General features: G+C 39.5%; 1 protein-coding gene across 9 annotated transcripts in view; it reads left to right on the forward strand.

The window, feature by feature from the left end:
* pms1 (PMS1 homolog 1, mismatch repair system component) overlaps window positions 1–14,688 on the forward strand; it is a 118,285-nt gene that overhangs the window by 83,602 nt on the left and 19,995 nt on the right. For all 9 annotated transcript variants that reach the window (XM_041200199.1, XM_041200205.1, XM_041200204.1 and 6 more), the window contains 2 exons: window positions 1,013–1,159; window positions 2,102–2,973. In XM_041200199.1, the coding sequence (XP_041056133.1) occupies window positions 1,013–1,159; window positions 2,102–2,973 (1,019 nt within the window). The remainder of the gene's footprint in view (window positions 1–1,012; window positions 1,160–2,101; window positions 2,974–14,688) is intronic.

The following is a 14,688-nucleotide window of genomic DNA, read 5'->3' on the forward strand; positions in this document are numbered from 1 at the left end:
GCAGTTTCTTGCAGCTGTGACATTCCCCTCAATTTTGAAATTAATTTGCTGTGATGTCTAAACTTATCCCTAAAGGTTACTGCAGTGAAAATCTGTCTGATGTGCAAACAGTAACTCAGTCAGATGTGAGTTTGATCAATATTTCTGCAACAGGTATTGTAGCTCAATCTGGCTTTGGTTGAATTTAATTAGAAGATTTTATATATCTCTGGGTGTATTTTCATAAATTGTTCATGCAGATAATGTAATCCAACACACATGTTAGGATAAACTAATTGGATAATAAGAGGGAATTTGCATGCTAGGATTTTTTCATAGTAGCTTTAATTTTTTTTTAACACTTTTCTTTCATTTGTCCCAAAGCAATTAATGGGGTGGTCAATACCTAGTTATATTTGAATTATCTGATCCATTTTTAGATCCTTTCTATTTAAAAATATACCACATTTAAACAGAGGCTGCTGCAATATGTTATTTATCGTGAGCACGCTGTAAATTTTCAAACACTATGGAACCTGTCATCCATCCCGCAGTGATCTAATTGATTGTAACATTTTGGCATAATCATCTACAACTTTTCAATAAATGGATTGTAGTTTGTTTGCCAAGATGAGAAGGCTGGTTCTTAAACCTGACAACCCAACCTTCTGTTCTTTACATTTCAATATTATTATTATTAATGCTTTTGGATGAAGCAGACTATTCTATAACACACCTAAATACATTTGCACATGGTTGGCAACATTTAGACTGAGTTTCGACATCTAGACTTTGTTCCCATTGTTGGAATATTTTAGAAGCATGTTGAAAAGACAAGACTGAATAGTTCTTCACTAAATTTTTAAGCAGGATTTGGATAAGTGAAAAATCAGCACTTTAAAATTATCTACTTCATAAAGATTTTCAGTGTGTTTTTCTAAACTAAAAATCTGTTTTAACTTCCTTAGAGAGAATATTACTTGGGATGTCCTGTAAAGATATATTTTTTTAAATTTTTGCTTTAATTTTACAGTTGGTTCGGCACTACTACAGCTCTCAATCACAGAAGGATTCTTCACATATTCGTTACCCGGTTTTCTTCTTGAATATCTTGGTTCCAGCTTCAGTTGTAGATGTTAATTTAACACCAGATAAAACTCAAGTAATGCTTCATAACAAGGTGAGACACACATAAAAATTTCTTTCTTGTTCAATCGTCGTTAATAGTTTAAGTCATACACTGATAAAGACATTTATTATTGAAATGGAACCTGTAAAATATCTTTTCAGCTAAATTGAACATCATCATATTCATCCTCCCAAAACTGTCAACTCCTTAACAATAGCAAGCAACAACAAATGCCACTCTAAGATTTGCACTTCATTGCATTTTTAGCTCAGTATGTTGTATAATCCCTGTTGAGATCTTAAAGTCTGCAAGTACCAGCCAGAGATTGGATTACACCCAAATTTGGTCAGTAGAAGCCAGAGGCAGGACCATGGAAAAGTGGTCCTTCAGCCTTATTTGTATATTGCTGGTGAACTGCTAGTTGCAGTCCAGAGGAAGCGTGCCGATCAGGTGGGGAGCAAGAATGTTCGGCTCAGATGCCAGACGAGGGCAGCAGGCCAGTTCCTTTCAGAAGCATCACCAAGCAGGCTTCCACAAACATTGACACCTGCCTCCTTCTCACTTTTGATAATTTCTTCTTCTACCATATTGCAAGCAAAGCAAGTCACAAGGGAACGCAATCTGATTTTTAGAGATGCAGTTCTACTTTAAATAGGCCTCTGACCAGCATTGGAAGTTTCAGCCTGGAAGTGTGCGGGTTTCCCATTGAGTCAGCCAGTTCAGTGGGAAATTCACTGGTGAGATTATAATGAGACTAGGAGTTAAATACCCCTGGTCTGTTTTTGACTGCCGCAGGTGAAATTTGAACTGTAACTGAAAAGTAGCCCATAGTTGAAATTGGGGCCATGATGGAAGGTATTTAAGTCACTTTTATTTTACCTTTCTGACATTACTCAAAGCATAATCGATATTAATATCTCGGGGCACTTTTCTTGAAGGAAAATTAAAACTGATGCTGTACTTAAAATGTTTCTTAAAAACTTCTGTCACCAGGAGGCCATCTTGCTTGTGATTGAGAAGGTGTTGATTTCAGTTTATGGACAACTTGCTGGAAATGGAACTGATAAATCATCCTCTGAATGTTTGAAAGAAACTGGACTTGTTTGCAGTGGTGAGCCAAATCATTCTGGTGTATTAACAGCACCAGAGATTTCTCAAGTTGCAGATACATTAAATGGTTGCTCTAAAAAGATCTCTTTTTCTAATGACATTTCTGCTCTGTTGGTTGATGAAAAGGAGAGCTTTGCCAGTGACATTGTTCAGACTGATTCCCAAGAAAAATCTCTTACTTCTGAGGATAGGCCATCACTTTCTGTCCCAGAATTTGATGTGACATTTTCACTGGATGATGACCTAATTCTTTTAAAGAGTCCACCTGATATTAACAGTGCCAAATGTCCAGAAAAAGCTAGTAATCCAACCCTAGCACCTGTGACGTTAAATGAACAGACCTCAATTGCAAAAGATTCTGCTGAACTCACTGCTGATAATTGGAGTATGGGGCATGGGATGAAGGATTCTACTGAACAGATGTTTGAACCTGTAAAGCTCTTAGTACCTAAAGACGCTACAGGCCAAAAACATATAAATTGTGATGAAACCAAACACCAGAAACCAACCGACACTACCTCAACCAATGATCCAAACAAAAAATCTTCTAATGTAGTGAAGGATAAGATTGGACAGATCACAATATATGACCTGATCAGCAATCACACTGTTAGAAAGTCTCTGTCAGCATCTGCCCTTTTCATTCAAGAAACTCGACCTAAACTGTTAGCCGAGAACCCAAGGGCTAATCTGCAAGATGTCAGCATGAAACTTGAAGAGATGTGGAAAAATCTGAATGAGGACGAGAAGAAGAAGTAAGTTTCCAGATTAAATCTTTTGACCTCATAACCCAATAGTTTCCATTCTCTGTGACTCATTGGGTGCAGAGTAAATCCCATTACTTCTTGAAATATAAAGCGGAAAATTATTTTTGGCATGTTGGGGATGCCATGCAGGCTGTATTGTTAAAATATATTATGTGCTGCTTCTCCAGGCTTCTGCAATTAATTGTTTTGTTATATGTCTTGTTTTCCATTCACGGATTTCCTTCAAGGATATTTTTTCATAATGAAGAGTGATTATACATTTTCCAGCATATGACAGACCTTTGAGCATATTTTTGATTCTAAATTTATGGTCGGCTTGTTTTTTTGAGCATAATTGATTTTATGGCAGTTGTTTCATAGTATTCTGAAACCAAATTTTATTGCATGCTACTTTGTAAAGCCAAATAATTAAGTGATTTATATATTAATGAAATATTCAAAACAGCACAACTTCGTTAAGTTAATGCCAAGCTAAAAATTGTTCCAGCTCAAATTTATGGAAATATTTTTGTCTTCTATTACTGAACCTCCATAAGAAGATGTAGAATAGAAGGTAAGAAGAAATGTATTAAACTAAGGAAACGAAGAAAATGTTAAGTGGAACAAATGGAAATTAGAAATTGCATATAGGGTATAAGAATAAGCTGACAAATAATCATGTTGCGTTTAGTTTTTAAAACCCTAAATCTAACTTCTCTTGTGTCTCATGAGGTAGATGTGCTGCTAAACATGGGGATCAAAAAGGTTCTAGGTTTAATTCCTGATCTATGCCGGTCTTGGCTTAAGCAGCAGCACTACGAGAAATACAGTTGGTGTCTGTTTGCCTGCATGATTGAGAAATTTAGCAAAGGTTATTACTGTTGATTGCTGTTCCACGACTGCCTTGCTGGAGTATACATGACGAGTGTGAATGTGGCTGTGATGCTGCCACACTGGAAAGTTTACCAAGGTTTATGAGGTATGGTCACTCAGGCAGTGCACCAGAGGATTACTGTCCCCCTTGACCCCATAAAATAGTACTAATGATATAGAGTGTCAAACATGTATAAGAAAGAACGTGTGTTAATTTAAAGGGGCCAACTTGTGTACATTTGGCTGGGATGTTTTGGGTCATGGTTGTACTGAATAAGTGGGACAATGCTGAGCTGGGTGGGGTTGGGAGGTTGAATTCCAGATTTAATCAATTTAGCACAGCCACGACAATGCCCTCCAATGACAGGTTGCTGTTATGTCAGACTCAAAATTGCAACACCATCGTGCTCAGGAATTTAAAAGTTAAGTGGGTGATATTTGCAGTCAGTTTTGACCAAGTCCTGACATACAAAATTGGCTTACCTCAAAGCAGTTGAGGGTTAGCTATGACACCCATGCCCCCCTCACATCCAAGTCCACTGGCTCCACCACTCAACTTTGACAGTTATCTGTTACCACCTGTAGGTTGAAACCCTGCAATTTTGTGTGTGGTAATTTATCATCAGCTGCAACATCCCATTTTTTAAATTAACACTGTGGCGGCTTTTCCCTTCTCCAGTTTTCTTCATCCTTCTCCTGTAGACACTGTCCCATATTGGGACATCCATCCAGTGACACCAGGTGCCTCCAGTAACTTGCTCCATTGGCTTCTTCGTATGTGAGCCTTAGGTAGTTGACAGCATATTTGGCAATGGGGTACATCACAGACGAGCATTAACCCATCCTCGTTTGATATCCATATGTGCAATTTCTGAGACTAAGTATAATGTCTGAACCAACTGGCACATTTAAAATCTGTTAATTGCCACCTTTTGCATCAAACCTGTCACCTTCCGGGCCAACCTGGCTTAATTCTACATTGAGCAATGTATTTGTCAAAAATTATGCGGAGCGTATGACATCCCTTATAACGGAACTGTTCTTCGTCTCGTTTGTGAAGCTCAGATAGTTTACAGATATTTACATGCATGAGTAGCATCTCTCCCGTAGCATTGCTGGTAGTGAGTCAGATGATATGCTGTTTTCTAATGGAAATACACAATGTATTATATAATTATAAGAATATGTTATTACATACCTTGATGTTCAATGACATTACTCGGACAAAAATGTAAAAATGCTTTCATCTACTTTAACTGTGTATCTTTCCCTCTTCTTTCCCTCCCCCATCACTTTCATCCCTTATCCCCTACTCTTTCTGCCTGTCTGTTTGTCACTATAAACCTGTCCCACTCTAACTGGCCAATGTTCATCCTTCACTGATCACCGCCAAAAACAGATTATCTGGTGATTCATTAATTTGTTCTTTATGGCACTTTGCTTGTAAAAAATTAGCTGCTGTGTCTACCTAGAGAACTACACTTTAAAAGTTATCTGTTGGTTGTAAAACACCTCGAGACATTCAGAAGACATAACAGGGTGCTATATAAATGTGCATTACTTTATAGTTTCAGCTGTTGCAATTTTCTGGTTTGATGGCCCTATGTACCTTCATAAGTGGTAGGTGAATAGTTTAATTCTAAATTGAATTATATTGGAACATATTTCATTAACAGCTAATGAATACAAACCAATTTTAGTGAGCAATTGTTTATATCAATATTTGAAGGCATCTTTGTATTTTTGTCTGTCATTTATGAGTATCATAAATCTATATATAATATCATAAAAATCTTGCATTTGTGCACCCTTCCTGTATGCCCACTTGACTTCCTGTTACAGTTTGTATCCATTTTAGGTAAACTCATCACTCTGCAATTGGTCTTCTAGATTCCTGTGATTCTCATAAATACTTACTGAAAATCCTTTTCATCCATTTTTTCTTCTTCATTTAAATTTTATGTCCAAAAATGAAACATTTCCAAAAACAAGCATTTAACCAAAACAAAATGAAACTTACGCAATAAGATGTTACTTTTGAACACAAAAATCAAGACTGACACTCCTGTGCAATGCTGAAGGTATGCGGCACTGTCAAAAATGTCACCTTCTGGGTGAGGTGTTAAACTGAGGGCACATCTGCCCTCTCAGGCGGACATAAAATATTCTATGATGCCCTGGCCAATATTTATCCCCCAATCATCATCACAAAAAACAGATTATCTCTTTGCTGTTTGTGCTTGTGCAAATTGGCTGACTATATTCCCACATTGACTGTATTTCAAAAGTACTTCATTGGCTGTAAATCACTTTGAGACATCCGGTCATTGTGAAAAATGCTATATAGATGCAAGTCTTTCTTTCTTTGTATCTATTGACTTATTTTTTGTCTTTCAATGACTTATTGAAGTTTTTACCTGAAGGACTCTGAAGAGAGGGGAGCAGGAAGCATTGAGCCAGCAATCAAAGATGAAGAGTTAGACAGGTAGTAAATTAGATTGAGGGAACAGTGAATAGGAAATTGAGTATTGGGATAGTGATGGGGCAGGGGACATGTAGGGAGACCTCTGTCAACGACAGTGGAGGGGAATCCTTAATTAAGGAGGAAGGAAGACATGTCCAACAATCAAAGATCCCCTTTCACCACCGTTGATGGTGCCCCTCGACTGTGTCTGTTCTGCTTCCTGTATTTCTGCTGTCACCCCTCCCCTCCCTCCCAGAAGCACCTCACTTTCACTCCACCAGCCTTCACTTTCAGTGAATCACCCTCTGCAATTTTCACCACTTCTAACTTACCGCGACCACCAAATACATCTTCCCCTCCCCTCCCCTTTCAGCATCCAGAAGGGATAATGCCTTAAAAATCTTGCATCTGTGCACCCTTCCTGTCCGTCCCACTTGACTTCCTGTATTACAGTTTGTATCCACTTTAGGTAAACTCATCACTCTGCAATTGGCCCACTTGATTCCACTGATTCTCACAAATGCTTTCTGAAAAGTTCTGTTCATCCATCGCTTTTTTCTTCAGCGATTTAAATTTCAAGTCCAAAAATAAGGTCTGGTCCACTTCTCAATTACCCCCAATACCTGCTCACCTTCCATTGCACTTTCCAAGCAGGAGATGTAGCACCTGTACTTTTATTTCTTCCATTCCCACCATCCAAGGCTCTGAACACTCCTTCCAGGTGAAATATCGATTTACACACACTTTACTCAATTTAGTGTACTGCACTCACTGCTCATAATTCAGTCTGCGAGTGTGACACAGCCTGTCATTTTAATTCTTAACCTTCTACACTCATACTTTGCCTCCTACTGTTCCAATAAGCTCAATGTAAGCTGAAAACACAACTTCATCTTTCAATTAGGCACTTTACAGCCTTCCAGACTCAACATTGAGTTCAACAATTTCAGATCGTAACCTCTGTCCATCATTCTTTTTTTTGGACAGCAGCTATTGGTGATTCTGCTAATCCCACTTACACTTCCTCTAAGGCCACCTTTTGTTTCTTTACTTACCCCACTACCATCTCCTTTTGCCTTGTACCTTCATCTCTTTATTCATTTCATCGCTCCTGCCTTTCACCTAATTACAGTTCTCCCTCCTCCACTTTCTCTGCATCTCTAATTGCTTAAAACCTGTTAGATCTCTAACTTTTCTCAGTTCTGATGAAGTCATCAGCCTGAGACATTAACTCTGTTTCTCTCTCCACAGATGTTGCCAGACCTGCTGAGTATTTCCAGCATTTTCTATTTTTATTTCCGATTGCCAGTATTCACAGTATTTTACTTTTGTTACTCCTTCCTCTACTACCAACATTTCCAAAAGCTTTGCTTTGAGCTATAAATACTGTAACTTCATGTCAAAATATAAAATTAGACTATATGTGCAACTTTAAAATGGGACTGAATTGTATTTTTGCACCTGATCTATTTATTGTTGCCCTCTAACTCCATTTCATCTAAAAGCTATCCTTGATCTTGTCTCCCCATGTTCAATTCCACATTGTGCAATGGCAAATCTGTAACGTATAGTTTTGCCACTGAGAGTCAGATTTAAAAATACAATTGCAGCTCTTTCTGTTCCTGGCTAATTTAAGTATAAATTGAAATAGGCTGCAGTTCTGCACTGTACAGTACAAAATACTTCTCAATCTTTTCAGTGATTTGCAGTGGTTACAAAACACCATGGGGAAATTGTTGCACAAAGAACATTGATCCATGTACAGGAAAAGTTTGCTCCCTCTTTGACTGAGTCATGCTCTCCAAAGTGTTATGACAAATTTGGATCTGAGCTGATGTACCCTGCCAGGATCTCAACCATGTACATGTCTCTAATTGTTGGGTTAATTCTTGGAGCTAGATAAGCTCCATGTTTACATGAATTGTGAATGGCAAAAGTTTGCAATACTGTTGTCTTCCACAAGATGGCTTTCATCCATTTGGCTTGTGAATGTATTTACTTATCCATGCAGATATGCATTTTATTTAGTGTGTCTAAATGTGATAAATTTTGTATAAGCATAAAAGAATACACTTGAGGTGCTTTAATTTATTGTAATTAAAAACACCATGCATTATCTTACACGTCCCACATATTTTCTAAATGTTATAACCCTTGCTACATTAGATGATGCAAATAACTTTATTGTAACTGTAAACCTTCAGTTAGATGGTCATTATGCTGCTATTCCTAATGTCATGCACTGCTTGTTCTTCATTCTGCGGCCTTCTGACCTACACAGCTATTTTACCACGACACAATATTTGTTGTTTTTCAGAAGAAATTGGGGGAAGGGCTAAGTATTAAGTATGCACACACAATATACTGATCACTGGGTGATAATTTTAATTATTCAGTTAAAAGTTATATTTCTATCTCTGAAAAACTATTTGATGCTGAAATGAAATATAAATAATGCTAAATGCTACACTTTTAAGGCAGATCTTTATCAATTTTTTTTGTTATGCTTTAAGTCGGGTGTATAAGGAAAGCCACCTTGTGGAAGACAGTGGCATTGAAGTAAGGTAGGAGGAGGCTTATGTTTTTTATATTCATTCATGGGATTTGGTCTTCACTGGCTGGGCCAGTATTTATTGCCCTTCACTGGTTGCCCTTGGGAAGGTGGTGGTGAGCTGCAGCCTTGAATCGCTGCAGTCCATGTGGTGTAAATGCACCCACAGTGCTGTTAGGGAGGGAGTTCCAGGATTTTGACCCAGCAACAGTGAAGGAACAGCGATATATTTCCAAGCAGGATGGTGAGTGACTTGCAGGGGAACTTCCAGGTGGTGGTGTCTCCTGCCCTTGTGCTTCTAGATGGTTGTGGTCGTGAGTTTAGAGAGTGCTGTTAAGGGGCCTTGGTGAATTCCTGTAGTGCATCTTGTAGATGGTACACACTGCTGCTACTGCGCATCGGTGTTGGAGAAGTGAATGTTTGTGGAAGGGGTGCCAATCAAGCGGGCTGCTTTGTCCTGGATGGTGTCAGGTTTCTTGAGTGTTGTGGGAGCTGCACTCATCCAGGAAGTGGAGAGTTTTCCATCACACTCCTGATTTGTGCCTTGTAGATGGTGGACAGACTTTTGGGAGTCAGGAGGTGAGTTACTCGTCGCAAGATTCTTAGCCCCTGACTGCTCTTGTAGCCAAATATTTATATGGCTTGTGCAGTTCAGATCCTGGTCAATGGTAACTCCCAGGATGTTAATAGTGGGGGATTATGTGATGGTAATGCCGTTGAACGTCAAGGAGCAATGGTTAGATTCTCTCTTGTTGGAGATGGTCATTGCCTGACATTTGTGTGGCACAAATGTTCCTTGCCACTTGTCAGCCCAAGCCTGTTTATTGTCCAGGCCTTGGACATGGACTGCTTCAGTATCTGAGGAGTCGTGGATGGTGCTGAACATTGTGCAATCATCAGTGAACATCCCCATTTCTGGCACATTAACTCTAGTATAGACAGGATGGGCTGAATGGTATTGAATTGTAAGCAGTGTGTAAATATTTGAACCATTAGGCCAGATTCATGTGTCACAACTGTCAAGGGAGTCTTGTGTGATTAGATCCCTTTTGAATATAAATGAATACCATTTTCACCTCTCAATTTATTTTGCTTTGGAAATTTTAGCCCATGCTACTTCCACTTCCTTCACTTCTCTTTCTTTCTTTTACTGTCCCCCACTTCTCTGTCACTTGTATTTGTGTTCTTTCTTGTATATACTTTCTTTCTCTCATTTCTTCCCTGATTATTTACTTCCTTACCTCTTCATATTTTTTATTCTTCTGCTTTCACTTATTGTGTCGCGTGGTGTATAACTGCAGACGGAAAGAGGCAGCAGTATTGGGAGTCAGCCCCCAGCAGGTTACAGACAATAGCACCTGGAGCTTGGAAAGGGATATAGAGACACTGTTGAATACAGAGAAGAGTGGGGATCTGAAAGATTTCTGTGAAGGTAGAGATACTGGAATGGTAAGGGTAAGCATTTCTGTGAGGCCTTTCAATGCTTTTTTTGGGGTGGGCTGCTACTCAAGTTTATATAATGAAGCACATCACACCACCTCTGCCCACCAACCCTGCTCTCTAATCATAGAGCATCAGAAGAATGGTGCAAGACCCAGTGATGGCATGTATGAATTTTCCTATAATTAGAAAACTGTGATCAAAATTTCTAAATAACTGCTTATGTAGCCATTTATTTCTCTATTACACGGTTATTCAGAAATTCATAGCACAGCATAAACCGGGAGATTTTCAACGTACCAACAACTACATTACACCACAGAATCACCCCAAGCTGAAGTTGTTTTGCAATATAGAAATATTTCCTGGAAAAGGAGCATGGCCAATTTTGTTTCAAAAGTGTGTGAGGGGTGATTTTTGTCATAAAATTTTTTTCTGATGTGGCCAAATGGACCAAGTGTATGTGGGAAAACACTTCGGTAAGAATTGTCATTGTATCATGAGGTTTAGATTGGTAATGGAGAAGAACAATCTAAAGTAGAAGTTCTAAATTAGAAGAGGGCTAACTTCAGTGGAATCAGGGGGGATCTAGCCAGAGTAAAATAGAACCAAAAATTGATAGGAAAAACAGTACAGAATGGGTGATCTTGAGGGAGAAAATGTTTAGTGCAGCTAAGGTGTAATCCAACAAGGGGGAAAGATACAGAGACCAAACCCAGGTCTCCTTGGATGACAAGGGCAATAGGGGATATGATAAAAATGAAAAAAGAGGGTGTATTTTGCATGTCAAATGGATTCTTCAAGCAAGAACCAGGTCAAACACAATGGGCAGGATTTTCAGGTTGTCGGGCAGGCCTGGGAGTGGCTGGGAAACAGTCCGCCGTCCATGACTGACACAGACCGCGATTTCACACTGGCTGGCCAATTAACAGCCAGCCAGCTTGAAAGTGCACTGAAAGCCTCAGCACTGCCGGGGTGGTGGGCAGGAGGAGCGCAAGCACAAAAGTCAGCACATGCGTGCGGGAGCATGCGCTGAAAGCTCCCTGAAGGAGCTGAACAACTTTAAAATCAAAAATAAAGATTCTTAAAATCTGAAAAAAATATCCCAACACGGGACTAATTCACAATAAACATGAACAAAATAAAAATTCTGCCCAAAAATTTATATTTACTTTTTATTTAACTGTGGAGACCTCATCCCGCCCGTGGATGAGGTTTGCTAAAAGATCAAAAGACCACTTGGCCAATTCACTCACCCGCCAACCATAAGGTTAGATAGACAACGAAAATTATGTTTAAATTAATTGATTAAGGGCCTTAATAGGCCTCACAATTGTCGGTGGGCACGCTACCAACTCTTGCACGCACCTGCCGACCAAAATACCATGCAAGTGCGCGATGACGTCGGGTGCTCACCTGACATCATCACGCACTATTTTATACGCGATCGGGTTGGGTACGCGCCCGCCCATGGGGCATAAAATCCTGCCCAATAAATTGAAAGGGGAAGTGAAGAGGAAGATAGCACTGACAAAGAAGAGAATGTGATAATAGGGTGACAATTAACATAAAAGGGAACTAAGAATCTTCTACCAGCATGTAAATAGTAAGTGGGTAGCAGTGTGGGTCCTACTTGGGGAGAAATATGCTTAGAGGCACAGGTAAAGCTAGAATATTTAATGAGTACTTTATATCACTGTTTACTAAGGAAGAGGAAGCTGACCAAATATTGGTAAAAGTAGAGATGGTAGAGGTAATGGAGAGGGTGAAAATTGATAGACAGGGTGTGCTGGAAAGGCGGTCTATGTTTAGAGTGGATAAGTCACCTGGTCCAGTTGGCCTGCATCCCAGGTTGCTAAAGGAAGTGGGGGTGGGGGATAATGGAAGGGCTTGCCATAATCTTCCAACCTTCCCTAGATATGGGCCAGAGGATTGGAGAGTAGAAAACGTGAAACCCTTATTGAAGAAAGGGTGTAAGGACATTACTTGTAACTACAGGTTAACATGAATGGTGAGTAAGATTTTGGAAACAGCAATCAGTGGGTACTTGTAGAGGTTTGAGGTAAGGAGAGTGCACATAGACTTGTAAAAGGTAGATCGTGCTTGACTAATCTGATTGAATTTTTCTTGATGAAGTAACAGAGAAGGTTGATGAAGGGAATGCCATGGATATTATTTAAATGGCTTTAAGAAAGCATTTGACAGTATACCATTATAAAAAGCTGATTAACAAAATTGAGACTCATGGAATAGGAGGGTCAGTAATAGCTTGCATAAAAAATTGGCATAAGGACAGAAAACAGTGAGTCGTGGTAAATGGTCATTTTTCGGACTGGAGAATGGTAGGCAGTGATGTTTCCAAGAAGCAGTGCTAGCACCATTGTTTTTTTTTGACATATATAAATGACTTGTATGCTGGGATACAGTCAAATTTCAAAATTTGCCAATTATACCAAACTTGGAGATGTGACAGAATGGATGATACCAGTTGACTGCAGCAGGATGTAGACTAGCAGAATGGGCAGAGGAAGTGGAAGATTTCATCATATCCTCGATATTCTAAAGATTGTGTAGGGACAGAGGGACCTGGGGGTTTATGTACTTGGATCTTTGGGGGTGGCAGGCCATATTGAGAGTATAATTACCAAAGCATATGGGATCTTGGGCTTCATAAATGGAGGTAGGTATGAAGTACAAAAGCAGGCAAGTTATACCGAACCTCTATAAAGCTCTGGTCAGACGAGAGTATTGCGTCCAGTTCCGTTCACCACACTTTAGTAAGGATGTGAAGGTCCTTGAGAGGGTGCAGAGGAAATTTAACAGAATGGTTCCAGGATGAGGAATTTTAGCTAGAAGGTTAGGTTAGAGATTGTTGTTCTCCTTAGAGCAAAAGAGCTGAGGGGAGATTTGATAGGGATGTACAAGATTATGACAAATTTTGATAAGGTGAACAAAGAAAGGCTGTTCCCGTTAGCTAATCATGCAAGGACCAGGAGAGACAATTTAAGGTTTTGGGCAAGAGATGCAGAAAGGGCTCGAGGAAGAACTTTTTTATGTAGCAAGTGGCAATCACCTGGAACTTACTGCCTACAAGGATGGTGGAAGTGGAGATGATGAATGACTTCAAAAAATAAATTGATGGACACTTGGAAATAAACTTGTAAGACCACAGAGCAGGAGAGTGGGATCGACCAGATCGCTCTTCAGAGAGCGAGCATGGACATGATGGATTGAATGGCCTCCTTCTGTGCCGTAATGACTCTATGTAACAAGAAAGATTTCAGATAAAGTAAAATCCTGGATTCTTTTAAACCTAACAATTTTCTTCTGACATCTAGGTATGGGCAATGGAAATGCAACTTTGCCAATGTTGCCCATATTCCAAGAGCAATTGGATATGTTTGAAACATTTGGTCTGACACCTAAATTCCACTTCCACTACTCCCCCACTCCCCACTGGTTGATATTGAATTAGCTCACATTGCAGCAAAGCCTCATCCTGGTCATGCCTGTTGTCCATATGAGCATTTTCTGGTGGGAGGTCTTTGGACAGCAACTAGGAGCAGGAACACAGGCTGAAGTTTCTACTCCTTAGGAAGTGGAGACCTTCTGTAGTACCCCAGTTCAAATCAGGAAACTCAACATGGATCAAGAATGGAATCCAGGACTTTCTGGTTAGTATGGTTCACCGCTAAATTGGCAAGGTTTTTACCCATTGAGCTGTCAGGGAGCTGCTTAATTTTTAAAAAAATCTTTCCTTACTTACCCTCCATAGTTTTTCACTCTTCCTTGTTTAAATATCATTCTTCTCCCTTAAGAAAATCACCACGTGTCACACCAAATCGTACAATTTGTGTTCTTTGAGCTATAGGGCACGACACAGATAACTTGGTGCTAAAGTAAAATGACTGTGATTCTTTGATTGAGGCGCTCAGCTGAATCCTACAGTGCCAGTCTTTTGCATGTCATGGTGACAATAGGGGAGACTGTCATGCCTTTAGCTGTACCCCTTGTGGAGGGAAATGAATGGAGATTGGGGGATAATTAGTATAAGGTCTAGGGTGACCACACCAAAGACTTGCATAATCCAAAATGAAGCGGAGTTTTTAATTGGTAACAGTACATAACTCAGTGGTCGGGTCAAAGCTGTAACTCTGTTAAAGGATTAAATTTCTGTTGAAGTGATTTTTCCCCTCCAGCTGTACAGGTAGCAGATGGTTTCTATCTCAACAGTTATAGTTGAAGCAGTCTCTCCACTACTTCTTGGATATGATTTATTGCTTGTCCCAGGACCCCACTTAGATTCAATAGGTTGAACTGAATAAAGGTACCATATGTGAATTGGGTAAATCATAATTAGTTACAACTGTTGAAGAAAAAAAATCTATTTTTTAAA

This window comes from Carcharodon carcharias, chromosome 12, assembly GCF_017639515.1.
Source record: "Carcharodon carcharias isolate sCarCar2 chromosome 12, sCarCar2.pri, whole genome shotgun sequence".
Taxonomy (NCBI): domain Eukaryota; kingdom Metazoa; phylum Chordata; class Chondrichthyes; order Lamniformes; family Lamnidae; genus Carcharodon; species Carcharodon carcharias.